The sequence below is a fragment of the Falco biarmicus genome, chromosome 4 (assembly GCF_023638135.1).
Source record: "Falco biarmicus isolate bFalBia1 chromosome 4, bFalBia1.pri, whole genome shotgun sequence".
NCBI lineage: Eukaryota > Metazoa > Chordata > Aves > Falconiformes > Falconidae > Falco > Falco biarmicus.
Window position 1 is genome coordinate 64,763,088 of NC_079291.1, and position 27,465 is coordinate 64,790,552.

At 51.9% G+C, this 27,465-nt stretch overlaps 1 protein-coding gene across 1 annotated transcript in view; it reads right to left on the reverse strand.

Annotated features, from left to right (window-relative positions):
* Positions 1-27,465, reverse strand: part of ADAMTS10 (ADAM metallopeptidase with thrombospondin type 1 motif 10) — a 58,531-nt gene that overhangs the window by 25,197 nt on the left and 5,869 nt on the right. The window contains exons 2-10 of the mRNA XM_056337600.1: positions 20,218-20,556; positions 14,574-14,938; positions 9,572-9,731; positions 7,287-7,504; positions 5,955-6,038; positions 5,430-5,575; positions 2,606-2,649; positions 1,279-1,384; positions 967-1,113 (exon numbers count right to left, since the gene is read on the reverse strand). Coding sequence (XP_056193575.1) covers positions 967-1,113; positions 1,279-1,384; positions 2,606-2,649; positions 5,430-5,575; positions 5,955-6,038; positions 7,287-7,504; positions 9,572-9,731; positions 14,574-14,938; positions 20,218-20,305 — 1,358 coding nt within the window. The 5' untranslated portion in view covers positions 20,306-20,556. The remainder of the gene's footprint in view (positions 1-966; positions 1,114-1,278; positions 1,385-2,605; positions 2,650-5,429; positions 5,576-5,954; positions 6,039-7,286; positions 7,505-9,571; positions 9,732-14,573; positions 14,939-20,217; positions 20,557-27,465) is intronic.

Here is a 27,465-nt window from a genome sequence, read left to right on the forward strand (position 1 = left end):
GGGGTCAAGAGCGAGGGGGACAGGTTTTGCCGTGGCCAAACGTGAGCTGCCAGATGTGGGATTTGGTGATGAGCCATGTGGTTTTGGCCACGCTTTGCGGGACACGGGGGCAGGCAGCAGCCTCTCGGGGAGGCTTACCTTTGCTGCTCCTCTCGCAGCACTACAACAGCACCATCACCAGTAGAGGTCTGGTATTCAGACTCCCTGGGGACTTCTCTCCACAGTGACCCCACATATCTGCTTCTTCCAATCATGTCTCAAGTCCTACCCACTCCTTCTATTAGGTAGTGCCCGTATCCTACTAAAATCCTCACCAAAATTGATCCTGCCTGCTCATTTTAGATAGAACTCTAGGGATTGCCTGAACCCTGGCTGAGAAGCTTTCAGGCTGCAGAGGCATGACTCGGGCAAGGTGACAATATCAAAACTCTGGACTTATGAGCCTAAATCCCTTCTCCTGAATCCTAAACGTGCTTCAGAAAAAAATCGTGAAAAACCTTTCTCCTACATTGCTTATTCACACCTGAAAACTCTCCTCCTGTGTCTGGAGAAGCTGCCTACACCATGCAGACCCAGTCCTGTCTCCAGATCCTCCTTCCCCACCACATCAACCCTTCTCGGCAATTCCAGACTGAACCTCAGAAACATTCAAATGCCTCCAGAAGCTATTGATCTATTTGTGAAGTTTCTGGAAGTGGAAAACCTAAATAAAGGTCTCACCGCAGGAAGGTAAATGGGGTTATTATCTTCAGCAGGCAAGGAAACCATGGAAAAGTCAAAAGGAAGGGAAGCACATGCCCCTTGGGATAGGATGAGGTGCTGGGAGAGAAGACAGAAAGTGCATGGGCTGTGTGCTTTGTGGGCTTTTCTTTGGCTTTACCCAATCCTCACAAGTGACTGTGAGAGGCTGGATGTGTATACTGGTTGTGAGGTAGAAGGAAGGGCAAGGTGAGATGAATTTCTTACTCCAGGAAACTGGTGATGTAATCCCTGCTGCACGTAGACCATACAAATGGGTTGGTCTTCATGGTGATGTGAGCAGCCATGAGCTTGGCTGTTTCTTGTCCACGGGAGCCGCAGCTGTTGCCAACCCCATCGTGATTCATGCCAAACCTAGAAAGCGTCACCAAGGCAATTAGAGATGATCAGCTGCTGCAGCTTCAACACATCTGGATCATCTGCAGGAAGGATTTTTCAGCTCCTGGTGGCAGGAACAAACCAGCAGGGGCCCTTCCCTGTGACGGCCAATCCCAGGGACTCTTCTAGCCCAGTACTCACGTGTGGCCGATCTCGTGGGCAATGGTGAAGGCTGTGGCCAAGCCAATGTCCTCATTGATGCTGCAGCTTCGTTCTCGTTCGCACATCCCGCCAACGGGGGCCAGGCCTAGGGAAGCCAGATAGAGCTGTCACGTAGGGTCAGGGTCAGTACAAAGCATCTGTAGGGGATACGGGTGGTATTTGAGGACTATCTGATGTGCTTCACACTCACGAACACCGAGCATAGCCTGCTGTCAGTATGTTCATTCCCACCAGTTGTTTTGAGATGGACCCATGGCTCTTATGGGCTGTGGGCATATGGTCACTCAGCACCGTCAACTATATTAACAACGACAGGCTCAGAAATGCTAGGAATGGGTCAGATTTCTCTGAATTTCATATCCAAACCCCAGACTGTGTGCAGAGGGGGGAGAAGTCCTTGTCACAACATTGGCACTGCTGGTGGGGGGAACCTGAGATCAGCTGCACCAGCACTTGGGGCATCGGAGCTTGGACAGGGCAGCTGGGACAGCTGAGCATGCCAGGATCCAACCTGGCCATCCACGCTTGGCTATGGCTGACACCACCATGATCAGGAATCCAGCCTGACTCCATCTGCAGGGCTGGATCATGTGGAAATTCCCTCTGGATCATGGCAACAGATTCCCCAACCCTCTGCCCACACCCTGCCCTACCACTGCAGGCTGTGCCCACTGCACCAGGCCAGGGAAGGAAAGGAACAAACCAAGCCATCATGGCACCTCCAGCCTCAACTCCCCTCCCAGGCACCTCATCTGCAGCCAGGTCAGACATCCACCAACTTTTCCTTTTTAACTGCAGTGATTCAGAGCAGTAATCCCTCCCTGACTGCTTAGTCTAGACCAGGGCAAGACAAATTAGGAGCTACAGCCAGAGAGAGCTGCAGGGTCTGTCTGCGTCTAGCAGTTTAAATAAAGAACTCCCTTTATAGTCATCACAAAATAGTCTTATTTCTCTCTGTTAAGCCAGGAATACTCCACTAGGCTATGGACCAGCCCTAGATGCGAGTGGTTCTTAATCATCAGGCTGGACCTGACCCAGGGATATAACGGAGAAGCGTTCCAGAGCCCATCCGTCCTCCGGGTTGCTGCTTTTAGTGTTTACAGAAGGAGGCTACATAGTTGAGCAGGCTGGAAACTACTGGGCTGTTCCTGGCTCAACTGCCAGTGCTCGTGGTAGCATTGGGCAAACACTTCCCCTCAGCCCGCTCACTAGGGAAAGGGGATGGCAGAGCCCACCCTGGCCACACTCCCGAAGGCGCGTGTGCTGGTGAGAAGTGCTGCGGAAGGGGCAGCGAAATCCTACCTACCCAGGGTGCCACACGGTTTATTCTTGTAGATGCAAATGTCGTATCTGCAAAGAAGAGAAGGCAGTGTTAAGAACACTTACAATTTCCCTGGCTCCAAAACCGTGTATCTCCATTTTACTGATGTGTTCGCATCCCAAACAGCTCACGGCTCATGCAGCACTTCTGGAATGGGAAGTACCAACTGTAACAGGTAAGACACCTCCGATCCATGTTGTACAACACTCACTTTCCCCAGGCTGAGGCTCACTGTGGATTTTAAACAATAGCTCCTGTCCCTGAGCTACGGGGCAGTGCTGAGTGGGGTCAGAGGTTTGGGTTTGATGAAATGTGGTAAATCAGAAGGGACAATGCTATTCCAGCCTTAAAGCTCTCTGGATTTGGGTGGGTGTCCAGCTCTGCTCACTAGCACCCAATGCACTCCTGGGAGTTGGCCACTTCCCTCCGGGTCAGGGATCTGCCCCAGCAGCACAGTGTGGAAGGGGATAGGGCCAGCCTCTTGTCTGTAAACTCAGGTCCCTTGCAGCAAGTTGTATCAACAAAATATGTAATTCTGAAATAGTTTTTTTTTTTTTTAAATAAGGAAAACATTTCAGTTTGAAAACACATTCCATTTCAAAACCCATTGTGGTTTCATTAAAATGCTAAAGTGATTTTTTATATTTCTTTTTCAGTTTACTTCCAAACAAATTCAATATGGGTTGATTCAGGATGACTCTTCCCTCTGTTCCTGGCCTCAACTTCCAGCCATTGCATCAAGGAGTCGACTGTTTGCCTGTCGTTAGCTGCATACAAGGAAAAGCTAAATAAGGATAGCAAAATAAAATCTCCTCCAAACTGAAATGCAGCACCCTTGCAATGGGACACGGCAGCAGCTCCAAAAGAGACCAGCTTAGTCTAGAGACCAAATATTATCATTTAATTGCAAAGAACCACATGCCTTCCCTGCCTCTGTTCAAATACCTTCTCCAGAAGGCGAGACTCCCCACACAGGGGATAGGTCTTTGCAAAACATGGGCTGAAAGGGGCAAGACTAACACAGAAATCTGTGGAGGGCGGGCAGGTGGCGGGACCAGCAGCAACTGGGCTGGGATGCCCCAGAGTCAGATCGAGGTGGTGTTGCTCCTTAGCCCCAAGGTGCATTTCAGCCTGGGTGTGAGCTGGGCTTGGAGCACCAAGGATGCTGACTGTGGTGCAGGTTTGGGGACACCCGCACAGTGAGCAGGTCCATCTGATACTGCTCGTCCCAGTGGCCCCATGGGGACAAGACTGGGGAGAAAGCAAGCTGATAGAACACGATGGGTTAAGCGTAACATGTTCGTGGTGATGGCTCCTGTCCCTTTGGCCCCTGGTGCCCTCTGGAAGTGTCCAAACCTCTCACCCCCAGCAGGAAATCGAGTGAGTGAAAAACATTTGTTGCTTTGTTTCGAGTGAATACCGTTAAAGCCTTTGGAGGCTCTGGTTTGACACGTTCCTGCAAGAGAAAAAAGCCCGCAGCTCAGCAAGATGTTATCAGGAGACAGGGAATTTATTAGAGAAGGGCCGGATGCACTGGTGCTGTCCAAGCCTGGCGCAGCCGCCCTGCAAGTTGCTTCGGGATAGCTCAAACATCTGGTGGGAGACCGAAGAACTCGGAACTGGCATTTGCATCCCACACGTGTGGTGGGAGGGAAGGAAAAGCAGACACCACAGCCCAGGGAGGGTGAAAAGCTGGGGCCAAGGGGCTTTTCGTTCACTCCTCCCCCAGTGCTCATGGGGTCTCATCACATAGCTCCCCAGGAGGGATGCATCAGGCAGCTCTCACAAGCTCCCTGGGAGGGATGTGCCAGGCTGCACACAGCTCCCACTGCCATCAGGAATCAGAGCAGGAGAGCTGCACATGGTGCCAACGAAACCGGCTCCCGCTTGGAGGCTCTCCTCTCCCAGGCTTTCATTTTATGACTTTCTTCCACTCAGCAAGAGGGGGGTGGAAAAAGGCACAAACAAATCTTGGGCTTCACCCCAGGCTGCTGCCCCTCTGCTCAAGCAGGGTTCATGCAGGCACTGGAGAGCCAATGTCCTGGGCAAAGCTGGCAGTACCACTGAGAGCTGCCCTTCAGCATCCCTCCCATACCCTCTGCTGCTCCAGGCTCAAGCACCCGTCTATTCTGACAGGGGTTATTTGTCCTGCACGTGAAGGTTCAGACTCCTTCACCCAGCTCTGGAGGTCTAATCCAGCATCCAGGTTAAGCTGCTGCCCTAGACTGCAAAGAGACATAGGCAGGGCAGGGACTGCTTTTGTCCTAGATGAAGTCACTACTTCAAGGGTGTCCATCAGCTACTAAGGAGAGAGTTCAGCCCCACAGGTAGGCACCTAAAATGGGGGGAGCTAAAACCCATACTGGCTGGAGGCACTCTGCCACTGTGATGATGCTCAGGTGCCACTTGTATCCTCTTTTCCATCTTTCACAGCAGGGGCAGATGGGGGTCTCTGTTTCAGCAGGATGCCTGATGCTCCACAACTCGGGATGGGCTCCCACACATGCCCAACATGGTTGTACACATTGTGCCATTGTAAATGCCCATGGCTGCAAACTAAGCTCCGTAGGAACACAACAAAGACTGAGGGAAGACACTGGAGGATGACAGCTATCTGAACTGCAATAATCCGCATCACTGCAAGGGAACGGGCGAGTGGCCAGCCTGCGGGACAGCCACTGCCAGGCAGCTTGCTAGGGAGCGTATGGGAAAGAAGCCTTGGATGAACCACTTGGACAGAGAGAAAGGACAGCTGCACAGAGGGCAGCCCCTGCGAGGACAGCGCTGCCAGGGCTGGGCTCAGCCTTACCTGGTGATCAGCACTGCAGTGTCGTGGTTGGCTATGCCATTCTCGGGGATAGCGTTCCCATTGCCGTTCCTGTTCACAATGGATTTCTGCCACTTGCAGAAGCTGTCCAGGGATTTCCCAGCATGGTGGTTGATCTCCAGTGTGGGCTGGAATGGAAGCAATATGACAGTGTGTTCCCAGGAAAGCTCTAATATGAAGGCACTGCCTATTCCCATGCCAGCAGAGCACTGACACCAGTCCAGGTGCCCCCACCTTTTCACAGAGATCATGGAAAAGCAAGGCTTTAGAGGACTAAAGCTACTTAAACCTCCCTAAAGCCACCTTATCATAGGAACAGTGCTCAGAGTCTCAGCGGTTTCCCCAGCCCACAGCCTAAGCCCAGTCCCCAGCTGCCATTGAGAGGATGTGGTGCACCCAGCAGACTGCAGTGGGGGGACCTCCATGGGTGACATCCAGGGCGAACACACAGATCCACAAAGGAAGTTCAGATGCATGACAGCAGCAGCTCAGCAAAGCCCGCCTTACCTGATCCTCGGTGAGGAGAATCAGTCGGGTCACCAGGATATTGACAATATTGCCCAGACTCGAGTCCTGGAAAAGTTTGGCAACCTGACCTCCAAGAAACAAGAAAAGACGAGTCTTAAAAATGAGCTCGCTGGCTGGGTGAAACGGTGCAATTGGTGGACCTGGCATGTGCTGGGCACTCAGTGAAGAGAAACAGCCTGGGCTGCAGGGTCTGAACACAATCCTTTTAGAAAGCAGAAATGGGTGTGGGACTTCACAATACCACTTGGATCACAGAGCCTCCTAAACCATGTTCAGACCTCAGTGTCTCCTGCTGGGGACATTCGAGCGGTGAAGCTGACATCCCACAGCACCTGCTCCTTGCCTGGAGCTCAGCTTGGGAAGCCCTGTGGTCCTGGCATTACACAGTCACAGGGATGAAGCTTTGCTGACTGCCCATTGGCAGGGAATGACACAGCATCTCTCAGAAATCTGCCGCCACACGATGGGTGTTTTACAGCAGATGACACAGTTAGAAACGGTATTGTTTTAAAATCTGGCATCTGCTTTAGAAATGCAAACAAAGCAAGCCATGAAAAGAGATCCTGCAGAGGACAGGACAAAGAGCCATCACAGAGGGGCTTTCAGCGGTTTGATGGATAACTTCCAAGCCTATCTCACCTCACAGGAGGATTCAGCACGGCCAGTCAGGCTGTTAATGCATCTAGCCTGGTACCCTGCTGCCAGCAATGACCCAAATCTGATGCTGCAGAGGAAGCTCCTCTGCAGTAACCCAGAGACACGGGCAGCGTGGTATGGAAGAGCGAGGGTATTTCTCCCTGCCCCTCACACTGATCAGCCCCCAAGCGTGAGAGCTCACTGTCCTTATGCTTTCCCATGTGTTTCTCAGCTTGGCTGGGCCTATTTGCAATGCTAATTTGCGATGAGAGATGCTGTTCAAAGAAAGGCCTTTGTTCTCCCAGTCCAGATCTGGCCTGTAGCATGGTCAGACGGGCCAGAGTTTACCTCTCCTACAGTGCCTCCTCTATACAACAGGGAGTCCCTGCGGGGCTCCGGAGTATCGCTGCTCATGAGCGGCAGCGGCATGTCAGGATTTTTGACCCAAACATCTCTCTCTGGGGATGGGGAGAAGCTACTGCCATCTTGCAACAGATCTGATTACCCCACTGCATTCCCATCCCACTTGTCTTCTTGGAGGAAAAGCACACGGCACCCTCTGCCAAACCCAAACATTCGGGGTGACGAACAGGACTTATTCCCGCCTGCTCTCTGCTGCTGGGTGTGTGAGCCCCTGGGGTCCCCCAAGGCTCATGATGTGGTTATAACACTTACAATATTCATGATGGCCAGGATGTACTGCTCTATGTCCCGTCGCCCGTGATACCCCACCATCATTTTGTCAGCCACCACCAGGGTCTCCACATAGCGCTCGGTGCTGACAGATCTCTTCAGGGGTAGCTGGCCTCGCTGGCTGTGGTTGCCCGACGGCTTCAGAGGGGAGGGCTTCAGTGTCCGCAGCCACCAGTGTCTCCCTTTCCACGGCTTCTCATCTGAGAGGGGAAAAAGATTTTTCTGTTGCCCTCCAGCAGCAATTCAACAACATGGAGAGGTCAGGGGTGTGCAGCATGAGCTTGGTTTCAGGGAAGGAAAGGCCGTCACGAGGCTCTTTATGCACCACACATGGACCTAGCACATGCCCCCATTGCCATCGGCTGGATCTGTTTAGCAATTCCTGCTGCAGCCCAGGGATGTCCCTGCGCTCCTGCCGGCCCTGCTGGCATCCCGCTGGCCCTCCTGCCCGGGTGCTGCACGCAGAGGCATGCACCCGTTCTGCTGCAGCAGCCCCACGTGCTTCACTGCCTCCGCGTGCGAGGCCCTGCTCTCGCCTCTGTCACAGGGAAGAGTGGTGTGGATTTAGAAACTACACAGACATCATCTGAAAATAAAGCCATTGCAGATCATTTCCTTTTTCCTTTTCCTGCCAGGACCTGAATTTAGGACTTGGCTTTTTCTCCACAGAAATGGCTGCAGCCTCCAAAGCAGCAGCAACAGCAGGTTTGTAGGACTTTGCTCCAGGCTTCAAGTGCTACTGACCTGACCCTAGAGCTGTCCCCAGCAGGGCCACCAGCTCCAAAAACCCCAGTCCAGGGACCACCACAGGGCAGGAAAGCTGACTGGGAGATGACAACCACTCTCCCGCCCTGTCAGGAAAGCTGGTCAAACCCCCCTCCTCTGCTCTAGAGCTGGATCATGACACATGCAGCAGAACTGGGAAGATGGGCAGATCACAGGCAGCCCCACAGCCCACCAGCTCCAGCCCCCCCGGCTGATCAGAGGGAGCTTGAGGGGTGCTCGGGGCCCAGCTGCACCAGACAGATCAGGATGGGTCCAGCCTGTGGGGCAAGGGGATGGGGCAGCTTTGCTGAGGCCAGCTGCACCATGATTGCTCTGAACTGTATTTGGCCTGCAGCTCCCAGTGCATGGTCGCTGCCTTCCAAGAAGCAATTAGGAACAGGCTAACTTTTGTCTGGAAGCTGGGGAATGTGGCAAAGAGTCAGCAGAAGGGGAGTCTGCTGGCGCTTTGTCCAACATGACTTTGGGAGCTGGGATGGGAGGAACTGGGCCAGGGAAGCACAGGTTGTCCCCAGAGATGCTGTTAAGTCTGGGGACATGCAGAGCAGGCTGGCAGTGCCCCAGTGTCCCCAGAGGCTCCATCCCTTCCAGCAGTGCCTCCTCATTTGGTTAAGTGTCACCACTGGGGCACTGAATGAACACCCTGAAGCAACACACAAACCTGCCAGGACCAACCGGGAACAGTACCCACAAACTCTAATCCGTAAAATGTGAGCTGGTCTCTTTGCAGGGATGGCATCTCCTCTCATCCTTACGGAGTCAGGGGAAGCTTCCGTAAACTGAGGGAGCATTATCCTGTCTGCATGCAACATTTTGGGTAGATGGAAAATCTCTGCACATTCACAAGGGCTGTGGATTTCAGCAAGGCTCTAGGACACTGACTGCCTGCTAGCAAGGGCAGGAAGGGCACAAGCATGTGGGGAGAGGCCAGGGCAGACCTCTGTGAGTTCATTAGGAAGTCAAAGGCTTGTAAGTGTAGAAATAGGGTAGATGTGCAATTGCCATTCTCTATACATGTCTCCCAGGGCCCACTGTGACTAATCAGATCCCACATCCCACCCTACAAGGCATCTTCCTACCTAGTCTCTAACAGCAGCAGATGTATCTCAATGCGGACACAACTTCCAGTGACTAACCCAGACAAGTCTCTGCTGAGCATGCGCAAGTTACGATTTCTCAATACCCTGTAAATTGGCCAATTCTGGAAGATTTTTCATAAGAACAATAAGAGGCAGTTATTTCTCTTCTATTCCATGCTCTGTTTACAAATTTAAAAGCCCTGCTGCGAAGAAGAGAGTACAAGAGCTTTCCAAAGAAATGGCCACCACAAAGCATGGGTAAAAGTAGATACAGAAAACTTCCTTGAATGCCAGAGATAAATTTGGTTCTTTGCCATAAAGAGCAGTGTGGACCTTCAAAGGTCTCCCAGAACTTTCCCAGCTGGCACTGGCATGGATAGAGGATGTGTTGGTGGGTACAGATACCTAGCACGCCGCAGGCTGCGTCCATGTGTGGGTACTGGAGAGACGATCGCTTGTACACGACGTGGGGGCTGCCCTTGCCCTCGCTCCCTGTGCTGACATTGGCTCCTGGGCTCAGCGGTTCAATGAAATATTCCTCCTCATCTGCGACAATCACTCCATGCTGCAGAAGGAAAGAGACGGAAGGCAATAAAAAGAGGCAGAGAGAGAACTGGGTGACATACCAGTGGCTTCTTGTAATGAGCTTTCTGATGACTAACCACCGCATTTCTGGGGACTGACAAATACTTTTGAGAATGTGAAGGAATCCTTCATTTACGCACAATCACTGAACTAAATGAACCTACAGACCAGAGAAAACTGAACCAGATGGTCGTGGATGCCTTGGGTCATCTGTGTTCACTAAAAGTCCTCTTGAAATCACAGTCTTTCCTTGCAAAATTATGAATGACTTGTTTCCTATTCCACCCACTCAGTCTAATTAAGAGCTGTCTGTGGGATCCTAAATACCATACCTTCAAATAGCACAGCTCAGCAGTGAGATCTAACTCCTATACTTTCCAGCCTCACTGAAGAACCTTCAAAAGCAGCTCAGGACCACTACCACCAGCTGTGAAACTCAGGCACAGAGCTGCAGAGAAGTCTCAATGCTCAGAGGCTTTTGAGAAACACATTGGATCTTTAAAATCTGAAGTCCAGTTAGGTCAGGCAGCCAGCAGGAGCCACAACCTTTCTCTGCAGCATAAAACCTGGGTTGTGCACCACTGCCCCTTTTATACCTCTGACTGGCCACCTCAGCCAGATGATCTTATTTCTGCTCCCTTGTTTTTTGGTTTTCTCCCTTATTTTATTCTTTGGCTGAATGAAACTCAGCTGTGAGCCCAGACTTTGCTCTCTACAAGTGGACACACTTATGCGACAGTGACAATGGGGCAGAAGCAGACCCCAGCAGGATAAGCAGCCAAACCCACCAGGTGTTTGCAAGATCTCTCCTTTGCAGCAAGCCTTCCCTCTTAGAAGGTCTGAGCAACCCAACTTTCTGGCAGCCCAACATGACACAAGTAGAACCTCCATTGCTGTAACAACCCCTGGCACTGAATCCCACCTGACTGCAAGAAACGTGGGTGTGCTATCAGCTGACCTTTACCAGCAAGCAACCGAGACACAGAAACATGCCTGACATTGCTCAAGCAGGATGAGAAGTATCCCAAAAGTCTAAGACCCATATTACCTGGCTGTCCTCCCACTCCTCCCCGTGTGCAAGCATAGCTCTGGGTGGAGGGACACCTCTGTTCTGCCATCAGCTCTGCACCGGTGTTGTCCTTTGGTTATCACAGCACTTCACCAGCTCCCCTCTATGCAAGAGGGACGGGAGCCCTGATCTGCCAAGATGGGGAGCGGGGAAGCAGGTCTCTAAAACATCTTGAGGTCTTTGCGTTGAAGGCACCACCTGCGTAACAGCATTACTGCTGGGCGTTCGTGGGGGAGAGCCTCTCTAGGGTGGATGCTGCCTCTGCAATAGGTCTCTCCCCCTCTCCCTCCCTGCCATGAGAGCTGAATCGAGGCAGTGTGTGCACTGCGAAGTCCCCATCTCCAGAGTGCCGGGGGATTTCCTCCTGCACCAGGCTCTGTTGCTCTTGGCTCAGCTCCACCTTTTCAAACACAAGCGAGGTACTGTGAGGTTAGCCTGGCGAGGGCTCCGGCGGAAAGCCGAGTGTCGGCCTGCGAAGCCAGCTGGCTGCCGGCTTTGTGGGACGGGGAGAAGGAGGTCACCACTGGCTTGGGGCAGAGCAGCAGGAGGGGAGAGCACGTCCTGCCCCAAACCCATGTACTGATAGAAAAGGGTCATTCTTCCTTAAACCCAGAGCCTCTGCAGAGCGTGAGAGGCAGGAGGCTCCACTGCTTGCCTGGCATGAAGCTCGGCCATTGCAGGAATCTAAAAACTGCCCCGTCGCTGACCCCAAAGACAGAGCTCTGAGGTCCGGGCGCTGGACGTGACACAAGCCTGTTGAAGGGGGGAGGCGAGAAGCCCTTAGAGAGATCCCTGTGGTTTGTGGGGGAGCTCAACTGGATATCCTGTCTATGATTCACCCAGGTCATCTGCAGAGCAAGGATGGTTTATGTTATTAGCTTATAACCACACTTAAGAAAAGCACAGCCACACATGCAATCCAGCTCTTGCACCTCCTTGTACATACACACGAGCAGCTCGATGTTAGCCTCAGCAGCGGGGCCATCCACCTTCTCCAAGCACTAACGTTCATGTTGACTTCAGGAGGGCTTTTCAGGTGAAAGCCCAATCTCAGCACAGACACTCAGAGTTGAAAACCTGGCCTTTAACCTGGCCTTTGATGAGTTCTGACACAAGAGGTAGGAGAGTGGCATTTCTCTCCTACAGTTGTTTTCTCCTTACTGATTTTTTTTGATGGCAGGACACAGGTCCTCGGGACCTCATGCAGCCAGTAGGATGAAACACGGCTTTGCCTAAGACAGGGATTCCAGGGCTGGGCCAGGCTGTGGCAAAGCTGCCTGGGCTGCTTCCTGCAGCCTCCAGCTGCTTTGTGCTTGGCCCTGCTGGCAGCTCACAGCTCTGTGCGTTTTGGAAAATGGACCCTTTTGCCCTTTGCTTCTGACAACTTAAGCCTGGGTGACTTTGCTGAGGCGCAGCACAGTGTGCTCTCCACAGGAGATGTGTGGGGTAAGCCATGCTGCCTGCCTGCCCGCAGGCCAGGGTGACAGCGTGTGTGGCCAGGAAGCTGAGTCAACGGGAACATGCCCAGATATGGGCAGCTCAAAGCTGGGGTGCCATAAGGTGAGAATTATGTCATGGGTGGTTGAAAACAAAGCTGTTTACAGCACTACACCTTGCAGATACAGAAAGTGCTTAGGGACGTGGGAGTCTGAAGACAGAAGGATGGCTTTGGGGCTTGTTACCTGTTTTCACAGCTTTGTAGTGGATGCTTCTGTGGATACGATTGTCCCTTTCCCTCCTCCTCGTGCACAGCTCACCCCATAATCAGCATCAGGTCCCTGCTGTGCCCATTCAACAACGCAATACACAACCCACTTTGCATCATTAGTCAGGCCTGCACAAATGTGGGCCATCGTGTGCAGTCCCCCCTTAGCATGTGTCAGCACAAACCTCAACCTTGAGACCACAGCAACAGGAGACCCTCTTCTATCCCCACCTGACCCCTCCAAAGCAGACTGATGCCTGCCTGGAAGGGAGCATGCTGTGGCTGAGGGATGGCATGAGTGGATCAGCTGTTACTGATCAACTAGAGCTCTGCAACAGGTCTGCTCCAGTGGCAAGTACAGCCACGACTCTGCCAGCTTAAAAAGATACCAGACTCCTCTTGTCCGAAATGTCCTCTGACCCCATCATCCTCACTAACCCAGAAGTCCTCCTCCCCGCTCCTTGCTGATGTCCGTAGCTCTTGAGGGCAGAAGGACAGAGTTCAGGACAAGGACAGGCTGTTGGATGACCCTCCATCCCTCTTTGTGCCTGGCTGCATTCTCCTCCTGACAGCCCCTGGTATCTCTCCAGAGCCAAACACAGCCTGTGGACTAAATTATCCCAGTACAAGTGCTGCTGGGCCACTGCTTGCCCTGGACTTGCTGCCCTCTGAAGTGGGAAGGTAGCCTAATGCCAGATCTATTCTGAGCCAGCAACATCCAGCTCACCCTTCAATGCTTTTGTGAACACCAGTAAATTGTCTAGGACTTGAACAGAGTTCCCATATCTAAACGAAGGGCTAACTAGGGAACCAAGAGTTTATCCAGCTCTGATTTTTGGCTGTGAGATAGAAACATTAGACTCTATGATATAATGAATCAGATTCTCATTTCTGTTAATAACCCACAGCACTGTTCTGGCAGTGCAATTTAGCAATAAATCAAATGTGAATTCGTTGCCATTTGGAAGCTCTTCCACACTGCCAGAACACTGCTAAGAGGTGGGGCTGTAGCATAAATATGTTTCTGGCCTTTTTCTACGTTACCCCCTCCAAGGGAGCCATCATCCTTGGGATTTGCTAACAGGGCATGTTTGCTGCATCCTTCCATCTGGCAGGTCATGAAATGTGCTTTGTGAGCCAGAAATATCAGAAAATCACAGAAAAATAAGGATTGAAGTCCTTAGTCTATTCCCATTGATTAAAGAATCATACCTGGAGTATTTTTGAGAGGCATCTGTCTGGCCTATTCTTAAAGATCTTAAGTGATGTAAGGGCTACGTACTCTCCAAGCAATCTAGTCCAGAGCTCTGCTAACCTCACCACTGATGTCTATCATTAAGCTTTCTCGGTGATGTTTAAGACCATGATGTCTAGTCCCAGCTGTCAGGACACACAAAATCAATCATTCCCACCCTCTTTGCTGCAGCTTTGCTGTTTTTTATGAATGCCATCTTGTCCCCTCTTGATGTTCTTTTTTCTTGTTCTGATGCTTTCAGTTCTTCCCCCAGAAGTCACATTTTTAGCTCCTGAAATCTGGACAGAAGTGCCTGGGAACCCCAGGAACGTATCTGCAATTGTAAGGATCTGAATGCACTTTTGACATTCCAAGTTGTGCTGTGAAATTCCTTCCCTCCTGCACTTCTTCCTCACCAGCACATGCAAAATACATCTTTTGCTGTTGCTGTTGGAAGTGAAGGGGAGAGTTCTGTGAGAGCCAGAATGGTCTAGAGCCTGGATTATTAAAATCAATGGAAAAATGCCCAATGACTGGTAGAAACTGGGCTACAAATGAAATACGGATCAGGAACCTCTACAGACGTGATGAAGAGATGTGGCCTTCTTCACCCTCAGCTGACTTTTGATGCCAGTGTGCTATATTGCAGCTCGACACCAATCCCATGCCTTTCCCACCACCATGGACCCACCTGCTGGGACCAAACCAGATCGCACTTCTACAGCAAAGATCAAAGAGGCTGCGATCAGCTCTGCCTTACAGGCAGCTCCAGCTGTTAGTATCACCCTTGGCTGGGCAAAATAAAGAGACTCACCAGACCATTGCAGTTGCTGATGGCGACCTTTGAGTTCAGGTACTGATCCTGCAAGTGGCCTGCGTAGTGGCAGTCTTCGTGGAAATCATGTTGCCAGTCCACACCATCTCGCTTCCAGTATTCGACAGTGAAGTGCTCAGCCAGCAGGTTGGAGTGCAGCGTCAGGTTGAGGAGGAACTGGGTTCGGTGGGCAGAGACTTTGTAGAAAACCTGCTGCTCAGATGGCTCGTAGGCCAAGGAGCCCAGACTGCGCCGAGGACGTTGCTTTAGCTGGCTTCTCACATCAAAGGTGAGGAAGTCCCCGTTTTGGTCCACTTGGATGGGGAACGCAATTTCATAGTGATCGAGGCTGGAGAGGAACTCCTCTGGGGAGGGAAAGCAAACACAGGATGAATGACATACTGCAGAGAAAGTCAAATGCCCAGTGACTTCTGCACGGAGCCACAACTAAGCCACAGCCAGTGCAAGGTGGAGGGACAGGGTCCTGACAGAGGAGTCCGCTCTGCCCAGGCTGCAGGATCCGTCCATATTCCCAAAGGCCTTCAGCCTACAGAGCCGTGGGGCTGCAATAGGCCTTGGGCCTGTGGAGCGTCACCTTCTTCCTCTGCAGGTGACGGAGAGAAACACTGGTCCAGGGGGCCTTTCAGGACACCCAGATTCTGGCACTGCACCTGGACTATCCCCCACCTCTCCATCTCCACTGGGCAGAGACACTCCAGGTTGTGCACAGTCACACTGTGCTCTGGAGGGTTATTTTAACCTGGATCCCCTCAGTAACAAAGCTAGCAATAAGGTCTCTTCAAAACGAGCCAGAATGAGCCTTGGGGCAACAATGTCTCGGGAGAAGACAGTCTCACTAAGGAACAGTGGGGTTCTTCAGAACATCTACAGCTGCCACATGGACCTGCTAACAGCTTTGATAACTCGCATAATAACAGCACCATACCAGCCTCCCTGATCACAGCTGCACGAGTGTATTAGCTACTGGGTATCCTCTTAAGAGGCACAAAGATGATGCCCTTGCAATGCCAGTCTTGCAATCAAGAAGGAGGGTAACCAGAATTCCCCAGCTGTGCTGAAAAGGCAGCAAGGAAAGAAGTTAGACAGCCCCACTCCCCAGACAGGTCTTTTATCTACGACACCATCCTGCCTTCCCAGCTCACCAGCTTGGTGTTTTATCGTATCAGCCTGGCTTAGCACCTTCTCTTGGGTTTTTAAACCTGTCTCCTACCACTTAGGAAATGTGCTCTGACAAGGTCACTGTCCAAAATGTCTGCCTGCACTCACACGGTAACACAACACTTTTGGCTGTCAAAGAAATTGGCACTCTGGAACCTCGACAGAAATTTCTCTTTCCAAGCAAAACGTCACAGGGACTGCCAGATCGGATCTGACCAGAGGTCTAGCTGTCTCTGACAGCCTTCAGTACCAGAGGAGAAGATGGAAAAAAACCACCCACTGGACAGGATTGCTCCCCCCATCACAGTGTGTTCTTCCAAACCCCTGATGGCTGGAGGTTTGCTCATGGAGTGGGAGAGGATTTGCCCCATTTTCAGGGCAATCTGGAAGATTCTTACTGTGCTTTCTGCATCCTATTTGTAGTTGTTTCCTAAGCAAACAGGAGAGGACAGGCTACTCCAGGGTGGCTGTGTTTCGCCTGGCTCCACAGCACCCATCTTCAAAGCCTTCCCAGCCATCATAAATTTGGACTCCAAATTACACTCTTACCACATGGCAGCACTGGAAAGTTTCCTTTTTCTCTAGTGTGTTTTCCAGTGTGGGAGCCTGACAGAGTGGTTTCCTTGGCCACTGGTAATGGGACAGTCCTTCCCACCAGCTGGGTTTAGGGGTTAGCTCCCATCCTTCCAAACCATAAGCACTTCTGGCACCTCTCCCTCACCTCAACAAGCCAGAAATAATTATTAGTTTTTTAACTTCCTGTGCTTCAGCTTCTCCTGCATCACACCGCCTCGTGTGTGATGTGGCCGGGCAAACAAGAGTGACTATTTGCACTTAAGCAATGACCTCAGGCTTGGAAAAATTTGCTATCGGAAGCGTCTTGTTTTTCTTTTTCCCTCTCTGCAGTCCATATGGGCTTGCAAAATAGTGAATCGGAAGGAGGTCTGTACATGCACTGGCCAGAAAGGGCCTGGGACCCTTGGCTGATCCTGACCTGCAAGGTACATCCAGGTGAAAAAAGTGTCCAGAGCCTGGGAGTGAGGTTGTGTGTGAGAACCTGCTTTTGCTGTAGTGCTGGTCACTGTGCATCCCCTCACAGATGTCACTCTCAAAACTGAGGCACAAGGAGGAAAGATTTAAGAACAGTGCCCTGCATCACATCAGCGTTTTAGGAAGTCATGCTTTAGAGTGGGAATGCCACAAATGGAAAAAAATAATGGAGAGAGACTTTCAATGCAAGAAAGAGGCCAGTGTCCTCATCCAGTGTTAGAGCTGGCTCCTTCCTCTCTAAAAATGTAAAACGTTATATTAGGCTCTAAAAATTAGGATCTCTTTAACTCCCTAACGCTGTGTACTCCATTCAATATCACAGATGTTCCCTAATTTCCTCATTTGCCCAGCCCTGCCTTGGTCATGCTCCCCACATTGCAGACCACACTAGGAGCCCCCAATAGCAAGAGCGGCACTGCTTGGCCCTTCCTTCCTTCCAGAAAAGCCACCATGTGCCCTCTGACCTTTCAGCCACTTCATGCTGTATTAATAGATCTTGGCCTGAAACGTGCAGTACTGCATCCACTGTATCAGAAGGGTTTTCACTGGTGATAAGCAAACTGGTGTTTCCAGAGAGCTGTCAAGCTGCTTCAGAAGAGATGCTATAAAAAGCCCTTCTCCAGGAAAACCTGCCCATGGCTGTGCGGGACACTCGGCACCCCGAAGCACCACAAACCTCCCAGGAGAGGGCAAGGGAGAAAGCTGGGAAGCAGGAGGGGTGGGGTGTGGGAACAGGTACTTTGCTGCCCCATTTTTGTAGAAAGGGAGCACACGTCAGCAGGGGCAGGGATGGCAGAGGAAGAGAAAGGGCACAGGGGAGGCAGAGGGCTAAGCTGACCAAAAGCAAGAGAGGGAAGGTGAAAGTGGAGGAGGGAGGATTTTGTTCCCTCCTTGTACATTCACCATTGCCTCTCTCATTACTGAGCTGCTTAAAGGATGAAAAGGAAGCAGATGTTTGCTCTGGTCCCGTCACCAAAGAGGAGCCCCAGCTGCAGCCCAGACACGATTCCTAAGGGATGGCTATGGAAAACGCTATGGGATCCCACAGCTTCAGGCTGCCCTGGCATTGTGGCAGTCACTACATCCTCCAAGGGACCGTTGGTTTACATGTGAGCTGGGAGCAGCGAGATTAGCCTCAGCGTTCCATAAAACAGGGAATGTCTAATCTATCACTATAGTTAAACTAAGGTACTAGAAGAAAAATTCGTTTTGATTAAAAACCATTCAGCAATGGCGAGCATGTGCTGAATCCTTGGTCAATTGCTTCAGCTGCTGCTCCCTGCACTGTTAAAAACTGCAGCCTGAGTGTACACGTTACATCTGAATCTTGTTACATCTCTGCTGGCTTGAAGAGGCCTTCAATGCTGGGCTGCTGTTTCCCACAAACATAATTATAGCTTATGATTATGATACCTTAATCTTTTTCCTGCATAAAACAAGTACACTGATCTGGAGTTGTGCACAGGGGGCACATGAATCCTCTTCCACATGGTCCTTCGTCAAAATCAGTGGCTTGTTGAAAACACTGGCCTTTATTCTCCATGCCTCCAACTGCTAAGAGGAGATAACAAGGTTTCACCCTCTTCAAAGGGTGTTGTGAGGATTATGTACTTACTATCTCAGCAGCGTGGTGAAGAGAAGTGTTGAGTAACATCAACGGCCTGACGCCAACCATGCCGGATGCAGGGAGCCTAAAAAAGCACTCTGACAGCAAGCGGGGCCCATGGGGCAGCCTGACTGGAGAGGGGACAGGCTGCAGTCCCTGGCTCGGTGCTCCCACAGCACCAGGCTCCCAGCAACATCACGGGCTGAGACTCATCCCCCAGACCAATGCATCTGGGAAAGCACAAATGCATTAACTGTCATTTCAGTGAGCCCTTGGGTTTAGACCAAGGTGTATTAGCAAATGGTGTGGGGACTCATGAGTGAGGGAGCATTTCAGCTGCTGTGAGTCAGGATGGAGGCGATCTGGCAGTGAAATCCTCATCAGAGCGTCACTGCGCTGCAAACGCGGTGCTGCAGATGGAGGGAGGTGTGAACTGACAGACGCGGGAGGCCCAGAACAGTCACCCCAGGCATTGCCAGAGGCTTTGGCGAAAAGGACCAGAAACTGTGTTTGTTTCAGATTCAAGAAAATCTGCCTGTATAACCTCGCACGTTGCACAGTGCCTGCACAGCACGCAGCTCTCTGTCTGACTGCCTCTCGTTTCCCCCAGCACAAGCTGCACTACAGTGGTGCCCCGTGTCTAGCAATGGAGATGGTACTCAGACCCAGGACAGTGTGTGACTTTTGGTGCCTTTGTTCCTCTTCCCAGTTCTGCTTCACAAGATAACCCACGGCCATCAGAACTACAGCCCCTATGGTGCTGCACTACTCAACAACCCAGGTATATTGTGGACTTCGGCCCTGCTGCAATTAACCCAGGCACATGTGGTATTTCAGGATTATGGCTGCGTTAAGTATGCTACTGAGTTTGTAACACCTCGCACAGATAAGTCTGACTTTGGAGCTCGCTCTTCTTACCTCTGGCACCTGATGGGAGTGTTCATATTGCCTCTTAAGAAATGGCCATGAAAGCAAATTAGTAGTATTAAGCAATTCAACTACCCTGTGTTACCTGACTGTGCTGTATTTGTACTCCAGGCTGAGTACAAGGTGGCCCACTTCATTTTCCAGTCCCTTCACTCCTAACCTGGAATAAAATCATGTACAAAGGCACAAATCTAAGTACAAGAGCCCCACATTCTGCTTTCCTTGCAATCACTTGCATGTGTGGCTCGGTATTTAAACACAAGGCCATTAGAAACACACAGCCATACAAGACAGGTACAGAGCAGGTTTGAGCATTTGCTGATGGTAGCGCTTACAGAAACGTGGGTACAAACTAAACCCGCTCCTCCAGCAGCACACGTCTGTCCGTACCCAGCTGTGCAGAGTATTTGTGTGCTCCAGCAGAGACCTCAATCCCTGCACGCGCAGAGGGCTGTTTGTAAGTGCACCGGCTGGCTGCACACACGCAGCCTTCCCCCTAACAAAGCCTCTATTCATCTGAGGATGCGCCGCTCCACCCGAGTGGAAGGGAAGCTTCCTCTATTGCTACCACATCTCCTTTGCTTTCTAAGCCTGTATGTGGCTCTCATCTTGCACAGACCCTACTGCTCTGAATTCTGCAAAAAGTCAAGGAGGGTAACATCTGAGAGCAAAACACATCCTTTCCTCGGAGGTCAATGGAAAACACCTGCAAATTCAGCAGGAGGAGGTCTGCTGCAGCACTGGCGAGCAGAGCAGAGTTCGAGGTGTCTCCACCTACTCCTCAGCATGACATTACCCTAATACCTCCCCTGGGGCCAAGCATTAGGGTTTGGGCCAGCAGCAGCGGGTGGATCCAGCTCCCCTCCCCACGACGATCCCTACCTTGTGACTGGAACGTGTAACCGGGAAAGTTGCACACAGCTGCAATGAAGATGACAGTCCATGTGAGAAGCCTCCAAGCTATTGCCATGGTTAGTGATGCTTGTCTCAGTGCAGGGAGTATTGTGCCAGCTGAAACGGCACTGTCCCAACATGTCTCTCCCTCAGGCGCCGCTTATGTAGAGACAGGAGTCCTCGGTCCCTCCGCAGGCATCCTCGGCTGCTCTGTGCTCTCCCCAAAGCAGCAAGGCCGATGGTGTCTTTGCAGGGTGCTGAGCCCGGGCCAGCGCAGTGGAGCCAGCATGGGCTAATTTGAACCACAGGCTCTTGGTGGCATTGCCCCTGTGAAGGAGATGGTGGGGATGAGTGAATGGGAGATGGGAACAAAAGATGGAGAAGGACACAGGGGAGAAAACTATGTGCGGGGTGAATGAGCAAAGCCTGATCTTAGAGAAGCAAAGAGTGAGGTGGGAAGAAAGGAAAAGGGGAAAAAAGGATGGGATAACAATGCTAATACAATTAACCACATCAGCTCACAGCACTGGATAGCCACATTACCCTGCTACGGGGCCACTGCACACCCAGGTGCTCTCCCGGGGGCGAACTGCTCCCAGTGCAGCCCCCACACCGCTCTGACAGCAGCACTAAAGAGCTGGTATGTATCTTACACCTGAGGAAAGAAACTCAGAACAAATGGGAACCCTTTGTCCTGTGGCAACACCCACAAGGAAGCACAGACCAAAGAGTGACCTGGTCTCAGTTACCTGATCTCTTAAAGGAGAGCATGAAATAAAAGTATGACGAGGGTGGTAGTGAGCAGCAACCTAGAAATCCTCTCTCCTCCGGTTTCCTTGGCTTTAAAATACAGTTTAATGACTGTCACTGCACTGAGAGAAGAGCACTTGCTCTCAAAGTGTAATGGCTAAACCTAAAAAAGTGATAGAAAACAAAGGACCCATTCAGTGAACTCACCCTTACCCTCAGCTCTATCCACAAATGGATTGTGAGATTCCAATTGTATTTGTTTTTTAAAATTATTCCCTAATTGCTTCAGTGAAAGATTTTTGGCTTGCAGATAATTTCCACTCAGTCTGAGGCAATTACACAAAACTCATATAGTGCTGGAGAGTTGCATAAAGCCTGTGGGTTTTATTTCTATCCAGCGATTAGATGACGTATGCAATGAATATGGCACATACCTAACTACTGCCTGGAGAATCCCAAATATCTGAACAGTGATGCTTTGCTCGAGAGCAGCTCTGCAGCAAAACGCAAACACTCCTGCAAAGGCGACAGATAAATACCTACTGAAGTCTGATTCCAGAGTGGTGATGCAGCTACGACTTGCACAGCAGCAGAGGGTGCTGGAGCTGGGCAGGGAAAGGCAGGACAGATGCTCCTGAGCTGCTGGGAAGATGGTGCTCTTTGCAAAGGTGTCAATATGCCTGTGGTCCTCAACTCAGTAAGGAAACACTTGGAATAATGTCATTAACCCTTGCCTTGCTCTACTCTTCTGTGCTTTCAATAGCAAAGGCTAACTAGAGTACAAGACAAGAAAGCCTGGTTCCTCCTTGGGTCTGCTGCACTCCCCTTCTTGTGTCCTCAGGGGAGTCTGCAATTTATTTCTACTTCTGTTTTCCCATCTTTACTATGCAGTTAATGTTACACATGCTGTGGGGGCTTGGAATAACACCCATCACAGGCCAGAGACTACACAGCTGAGGTACAAGAAGAAAGCAGAAAGATGATTCCTGCCCCAATAATTGAAGTTAGTTAATGAATTTTTCCCTACTAGACAGAAATGCTGGGAGGATTTAAATCACCTTTAAATAACTATTTGGAATGCCATACCTTAAATGTTAAGATTTGTAGCTGTTCATCTACAGTTAAAAACAGCCAAAGACCAACAGCGAGGCCTCAGGCCAGTCTCCCCAGTCACATCTGGTGCCACTCGCCAGGTTGGTTTCCGCAAAGCCCAGACACAACAGCATGATGGCAACCATGAAGGCTGCACATGCAATCAGCAGTCATGAGAATAAATTGCCTGACGGGGGGAAAAAAAAAAAGGTCTAAATCTCGTCTCAGGCTGCTCTGCTCACCCGTGACAGGTAAGCAGGGAATTAGGCAATGGAGGAGAGAGGGCTGGGCAGGAATTCTTCTGCCCTCTTCCACCACCAACACAAGGTGCTAATATCAGCACCGTGGGTCCATGAGGCCACATCTACCTGGTGGCAGCATCCTCTGTAGCTCCATCCCTCCAGCTGCAGTGCAGAGAGGGCAGAGCCAGGGCCACAGCAACGCATGGCCAAGCGCTGTGGATGCTGCAAGCTGCTCTGTGCCTGCTCCCTGCAGGGCTGCGGGAAGGGAGCTGGGGAGGGGAGAAGGCGAAATGAAAGCCGAGCATGCTGCGGCCCTCTCCTAAGTCAGCATTTTTCAGCATCTATTAAAGCTCGAGATTCCAGCTTTTAAATCCTGTCACGGTTCCAAGGTCTGCGGACAGAAAGCCGCTCAGCTGAAGTATATTTTCTCCTGGGCTTCACACTACTAATTTTTCTTGTTTTCCAGCTGTTGAACCGGCTTCCTCAAGGCTGCCTTTATTTCCCGTCCTTCCTCTGCCTCTCCACGACCCCGAGCTGCAGCAGTCATGGCTGGTGCCCTTGTCTCCCCTCTGTCCTTCCCCTTCGGTCCCGGCTCCTTGGCATCCTGGAAGAGGGGCTGGGAGGGAGCTGCAGGCACCAAGACCCCACAGCCCTGACCTTGGGGGAAGGAGGCATGTTTGGAGCAGCACAAGTCAGGAATTACAGCTGCAAAATTCCTGTAAGCCAGGCTGGGGGAAGGGCCCGGCTTCGATCCCTCCCTGCACACAGCAAGGAAAACATGGCCCCTTCCCAGTGGTGCTCCACTTCCAAGACCCCTACCAGCAAGAGAAGGACCCCTAACAAGGAGGGGAGAGCTGGAGGAGTGCGGGCTCCATGGCTGCCTCAATACGTATAAAGTTTTTCATAACCTCAGTTTTCAGATTTTGCTTTTGGAGTAGCAGTGACCAGCAGGCACAGAGAAGCCTGAGGAGCCCCTGTCCACACGGGGGGCAGCGGGATGCCGGGCTCCCAAGGGCTGGGATGGAGGGGCTGTGGGGAGGCCTGGGGCATGGGGTGACCTCTTCGGTCTCGTGCCTCCCTCGCTTGGGCTGCTTCCGATTTGCTCCTTCCCGAGGAATTCGTTGTCCTTGGCAGACGCCCCGCGAGTGGCTAACGCTCCCCGCTCCCTGCGCCAAGGTGGCTTTCGCCGCGTGAACCCGTGGGCCAGGCCGCCCGCGCGAGGCGGCGGCAGGGACGAAGGACGCAGGGGACGATGCCGCTGGAGCCGGTGGTGGCTTCAAGGTCACCTCTTCCCACACCAAAAACATGCAAGAAGGTGGGGGCTGGGGAAGGGGATTCAAAATTCAAGCTGGAATACAGCAAAAAGAGAAAAGAAAAAAGAAAAACAGATGACAACTGTTACTAATTTCAACATCGGGGCTGCAGACAGAATTCCCTGAAAGCCTGGCTTTTTGGCTGGGGAGGCAGCTTTATAGGAAGGTAATAGGAAGCAGATGGGCTCTGCTCGGGGCCAAGAGGAAGGTTCAAGGTGCCTCCTAGTGCAGAGAAGAGGAATTTAACTGCTTTTAAAGATGCAGGGCCCGGCAGCTTCCAGGTTTCTCATCCAACTTTTGCAAATTATGAGCTCAGGTGTCCTTTTCCCTTTTTTGAGAGAGAAATAAATACAAACACAGATTTCTGCTTCCAGCTTTCCCCGGTGGGAGGAAATACTTGCAGCACACACCCCCTAGCCCCCGGCCCTTCTATCGACATCTTCCTGACATGCAGTGCCTGCAAGTAGCGAGCAGTGAGAGCAGTGCGAGCAGCAGGAGCAGTGCCCTGCAGCCACACTGCTTCATCCCGAAAAGCATTTCTGGGCTCTGCTATTAGCAACAGCGTTAACGAATGAATGAAAGTCACCGTCACGGTTACTTCTTTCTTCTGCACTGTTACTTCTTTCTTCTGTAAAATAGGGTACCGGCACTTCCCAACCATGCCAGGGTTATCACAGTGCAATGTCCCACAGCTTGGTCAGCTCCAGCCCTGCTCCCTCCTGACCCTGCCAACAGGCTGAGCAGTGCTTCAGACCCCGCAGGAGGGCAGCTACATGGCCATCAGGCGCAGCCCCTGCAAACATAGCGCTGCAGAGATTTCTGCTCCTCCATCCACTCCAAACTGAAATTGTCCTGCCAGTTCAAAAGTGATGACTGGGGGCAGAAGAGCTGCAAACACACAGCTCGCTCCACTGGCGTTACTTTCTTTGGAAACCAAGCTAAATATGGGGGGGGGGGGGGCGCAGGGTGCAGGGATGTGTCGCTCACAGGCTGTGCCAGTGCCACAGAGAGGCCCTTGGCAGCAGCATCGCCAGATTTCTCAGGCCTGCCCACCACCCACATGGACCCCCTGCTCCACACAGCAGGCTCTTACCTATGGCCTGTTATCCCAGCTGCCCACCACGGCCACACAGCAAACCTCGCAGGGCCTGTAGCTCATGGATGCCAACGCTAAAGTCACCATGTTTTCCGGAAAAACAGCCCCCTTCTCACCTGCTGTTGCTGTTTCATGGAGGCCCAAAGGTTATGGTTGTAAACCCTCAGCTGAAATCTACTTCCCGAACACTACTGCAAGGCAAGTGGATCACTTCTCCGCACGGTCGCCAGAGACTGTCCTGGTTTCAGCCCATGCTACTCTGCTCAGGGGATACTCAGAAAACCACCAGAGCTGAGTGCCGTCAGGGTCAGAGTGAGGGGACACCCAGACCACCAGCCCCACCTCCACCTCCCTGGGAGAGCGAGCATACCGCAAGGCTCGCAAAATGCACAAAGGCTGAGGAAATGGTTTAACTGGGGACTGGAACATCTCAAAAGCAAAAGCCCTGGTGAGCTCTGCCAGCCTCTCCAGAGACAACTCAACGGCACCTTTATGTGGTCAGCCTCGCAGGGCGCTGCACATGCCGGTGGCCACCTCCTGCACTATGGTCTCCAGCACCGCACCCCAAGGCAGCTAGTAGAATGCCACCCCTGGCGACCCAGGCCAGCCTTTTCGGCATAAGAAAAACACAGCGTCAAATGGCTCCAGCCAGACTTGAAAAAAAACCCCACATAGCAAAACCCGAGTCTTCAAGGCAAATTAGCCATCTTCTGGTACTTTCAACCAAGCCTATCAAACACTAACTTCCATGCAGCCAATTTAGCAGGCTTCTTGGTCCAGATAGGAGTGGGCACAGTCGGCCGGTCACTACTGTAGTGAGAAATCAGGGCTCAGCCCTCACAGTGGGGCATGGACAGGGCCTGTTTGCAGTTCACAGCCAAAGGGAACATCTCCTTCCTCTCCCACCGCTGCACCCAGCCCCTTTCTGTACTGCCAGCTCTTCGCTTCCAACAGCACCTCTGGCCTCTCCTCACCACCTGCGGCATAAGGAGGGGAAGGGAAGGGCAGTGGGGGATGAGGAACGCCACCGACAACACTCCTGCCTCCTTTTCTTGAAACTGCTCCCAAATCACTTCTCACCATTTCTACATCCCTCCTTCTCACCACCTTGACTCCGCACACCCCTGGGTATGGCAGGTCCCTCCCTGCGGGCGCTGCGCTGCCAATGCAGCTGTGTGTGTGCTGCTGGCCGGGGGCTGCTGGCGTTCCATGCCTGCGCAGCCACCACCCCAGCTCCCGGCAGGTTCTTGCATGTTCCCGAGGACAGAGTAAACAGCGCTGCACCCCCCTGCCATGCTGCACCTCGCGCAGCAGAGGCTGGGCAGGCTGTGAGCATGCAGGTGGATGCAAACCTTCCTGAGACCTCCCTGGCTTTCAGCAAGAGACCATCCTGTTATTCCTGACAAAATATTTGGCTGGACTGTTAAGTTGAAAACATGCTGAGTTGCAGATGGCAGAAGTCTTTTTGCAGTCATCCTGCCAGCATGACAGGACTTCCACTGGGAAGTCATTTCTCAGCTCTAGAGTAGCATTATGGGTTAAAACCAGAAAAATCAGCATTAACTAATCAGCAGCTCACTGCTAGGAGCTCAGCTGCAGAATGCAAAATACGGGTTAAAGTCACAGGTCTGCAGAACTGAAAACAAGAGCTTGAACCTTAATCTGCTTTGCTGCTCCAAGCCTGGCCTCTCTGGAGGCACAGCAAGCAAAGAATTAGAAACACGTAGTTATCACTGCTCACCAGAAAACAGCAGCCTCCAGTCATGGGATGGTTACTGCCTACACAGCTCTACGGCAGCCCTTTAGGACCCCCTCGCCATCCCTCCGGTTGCTCCTGTTACCAAGCCCACACCGGAGCAAGGACCAGGGCTGTTGCTTTTCCCTTTCTCGCTGGCATCCACCAGGTTGAAAGGGGATCTGCAACAGTCACCGCAGCCCACCTCCCTTGTATGGGATGTTTCACCTCACCCTAAGAGCGGTGCCTTGCAGAGGCCTACCCCAGCGACTCTGGGGTCAAATTTAGTTTGCCCAGAGGAGAGATGCTGCTTTTGCACTGCTCAAGTAAGATCCAACCCCATCCAAAGGGGCGCCACCAGCAATGGGGAAATCCAGACTGATGCTGCCAGTCTGACCCTGAGAGGCAAGGGGTCTGAGCCCGAGTCTCCGTCCCCCTGCCAGCTCCCCGTGCCAGCCCGGGTGAGCAGGGGAACACCCCTGCTGCCTTCAGACCACCAGCTCCCTCTTACAGGCTCGCTGCTGCTCTCCACGCTGGGCCCTGCTGTGCTCTAGCCGGGCACACCCTCTATCTCTTTGTACAAGCAAGCTTCACAGGGGTTTGGGCTCATTCCAGTACTGTGTGGGAGTATTTTTTTTCTAAAAACACGAGAATTGTCTTACAGTCAAGTCTATTCAGTGCAATCTTAGTGAGGAAAGGACTGAATTATCCCCTTGCTCCTCTCCAAAATCCAGCGGGATCTTTAATTTCACCAGCAAAGGGACAAAAGAAACCCATGACAACACGAGGGCATCTGAGTGGAGAGCTGGGAGCACCGACCTCTCTCTGACACTGACTGCTTCGCTTTCTGGAAATACTATCTCTCTGTTACATAAGGATCTGGCCCTATCTGGAAAGCTGGGGTCACTGCATTTCTCCAAGTGTGGTAAAATGCTCGGAGGTCCTCAACAGGAAAGCACGAGAGAAGTGCCAGCTCCTATCATCCTCAGGGAGGGGTGTTCCACCCAG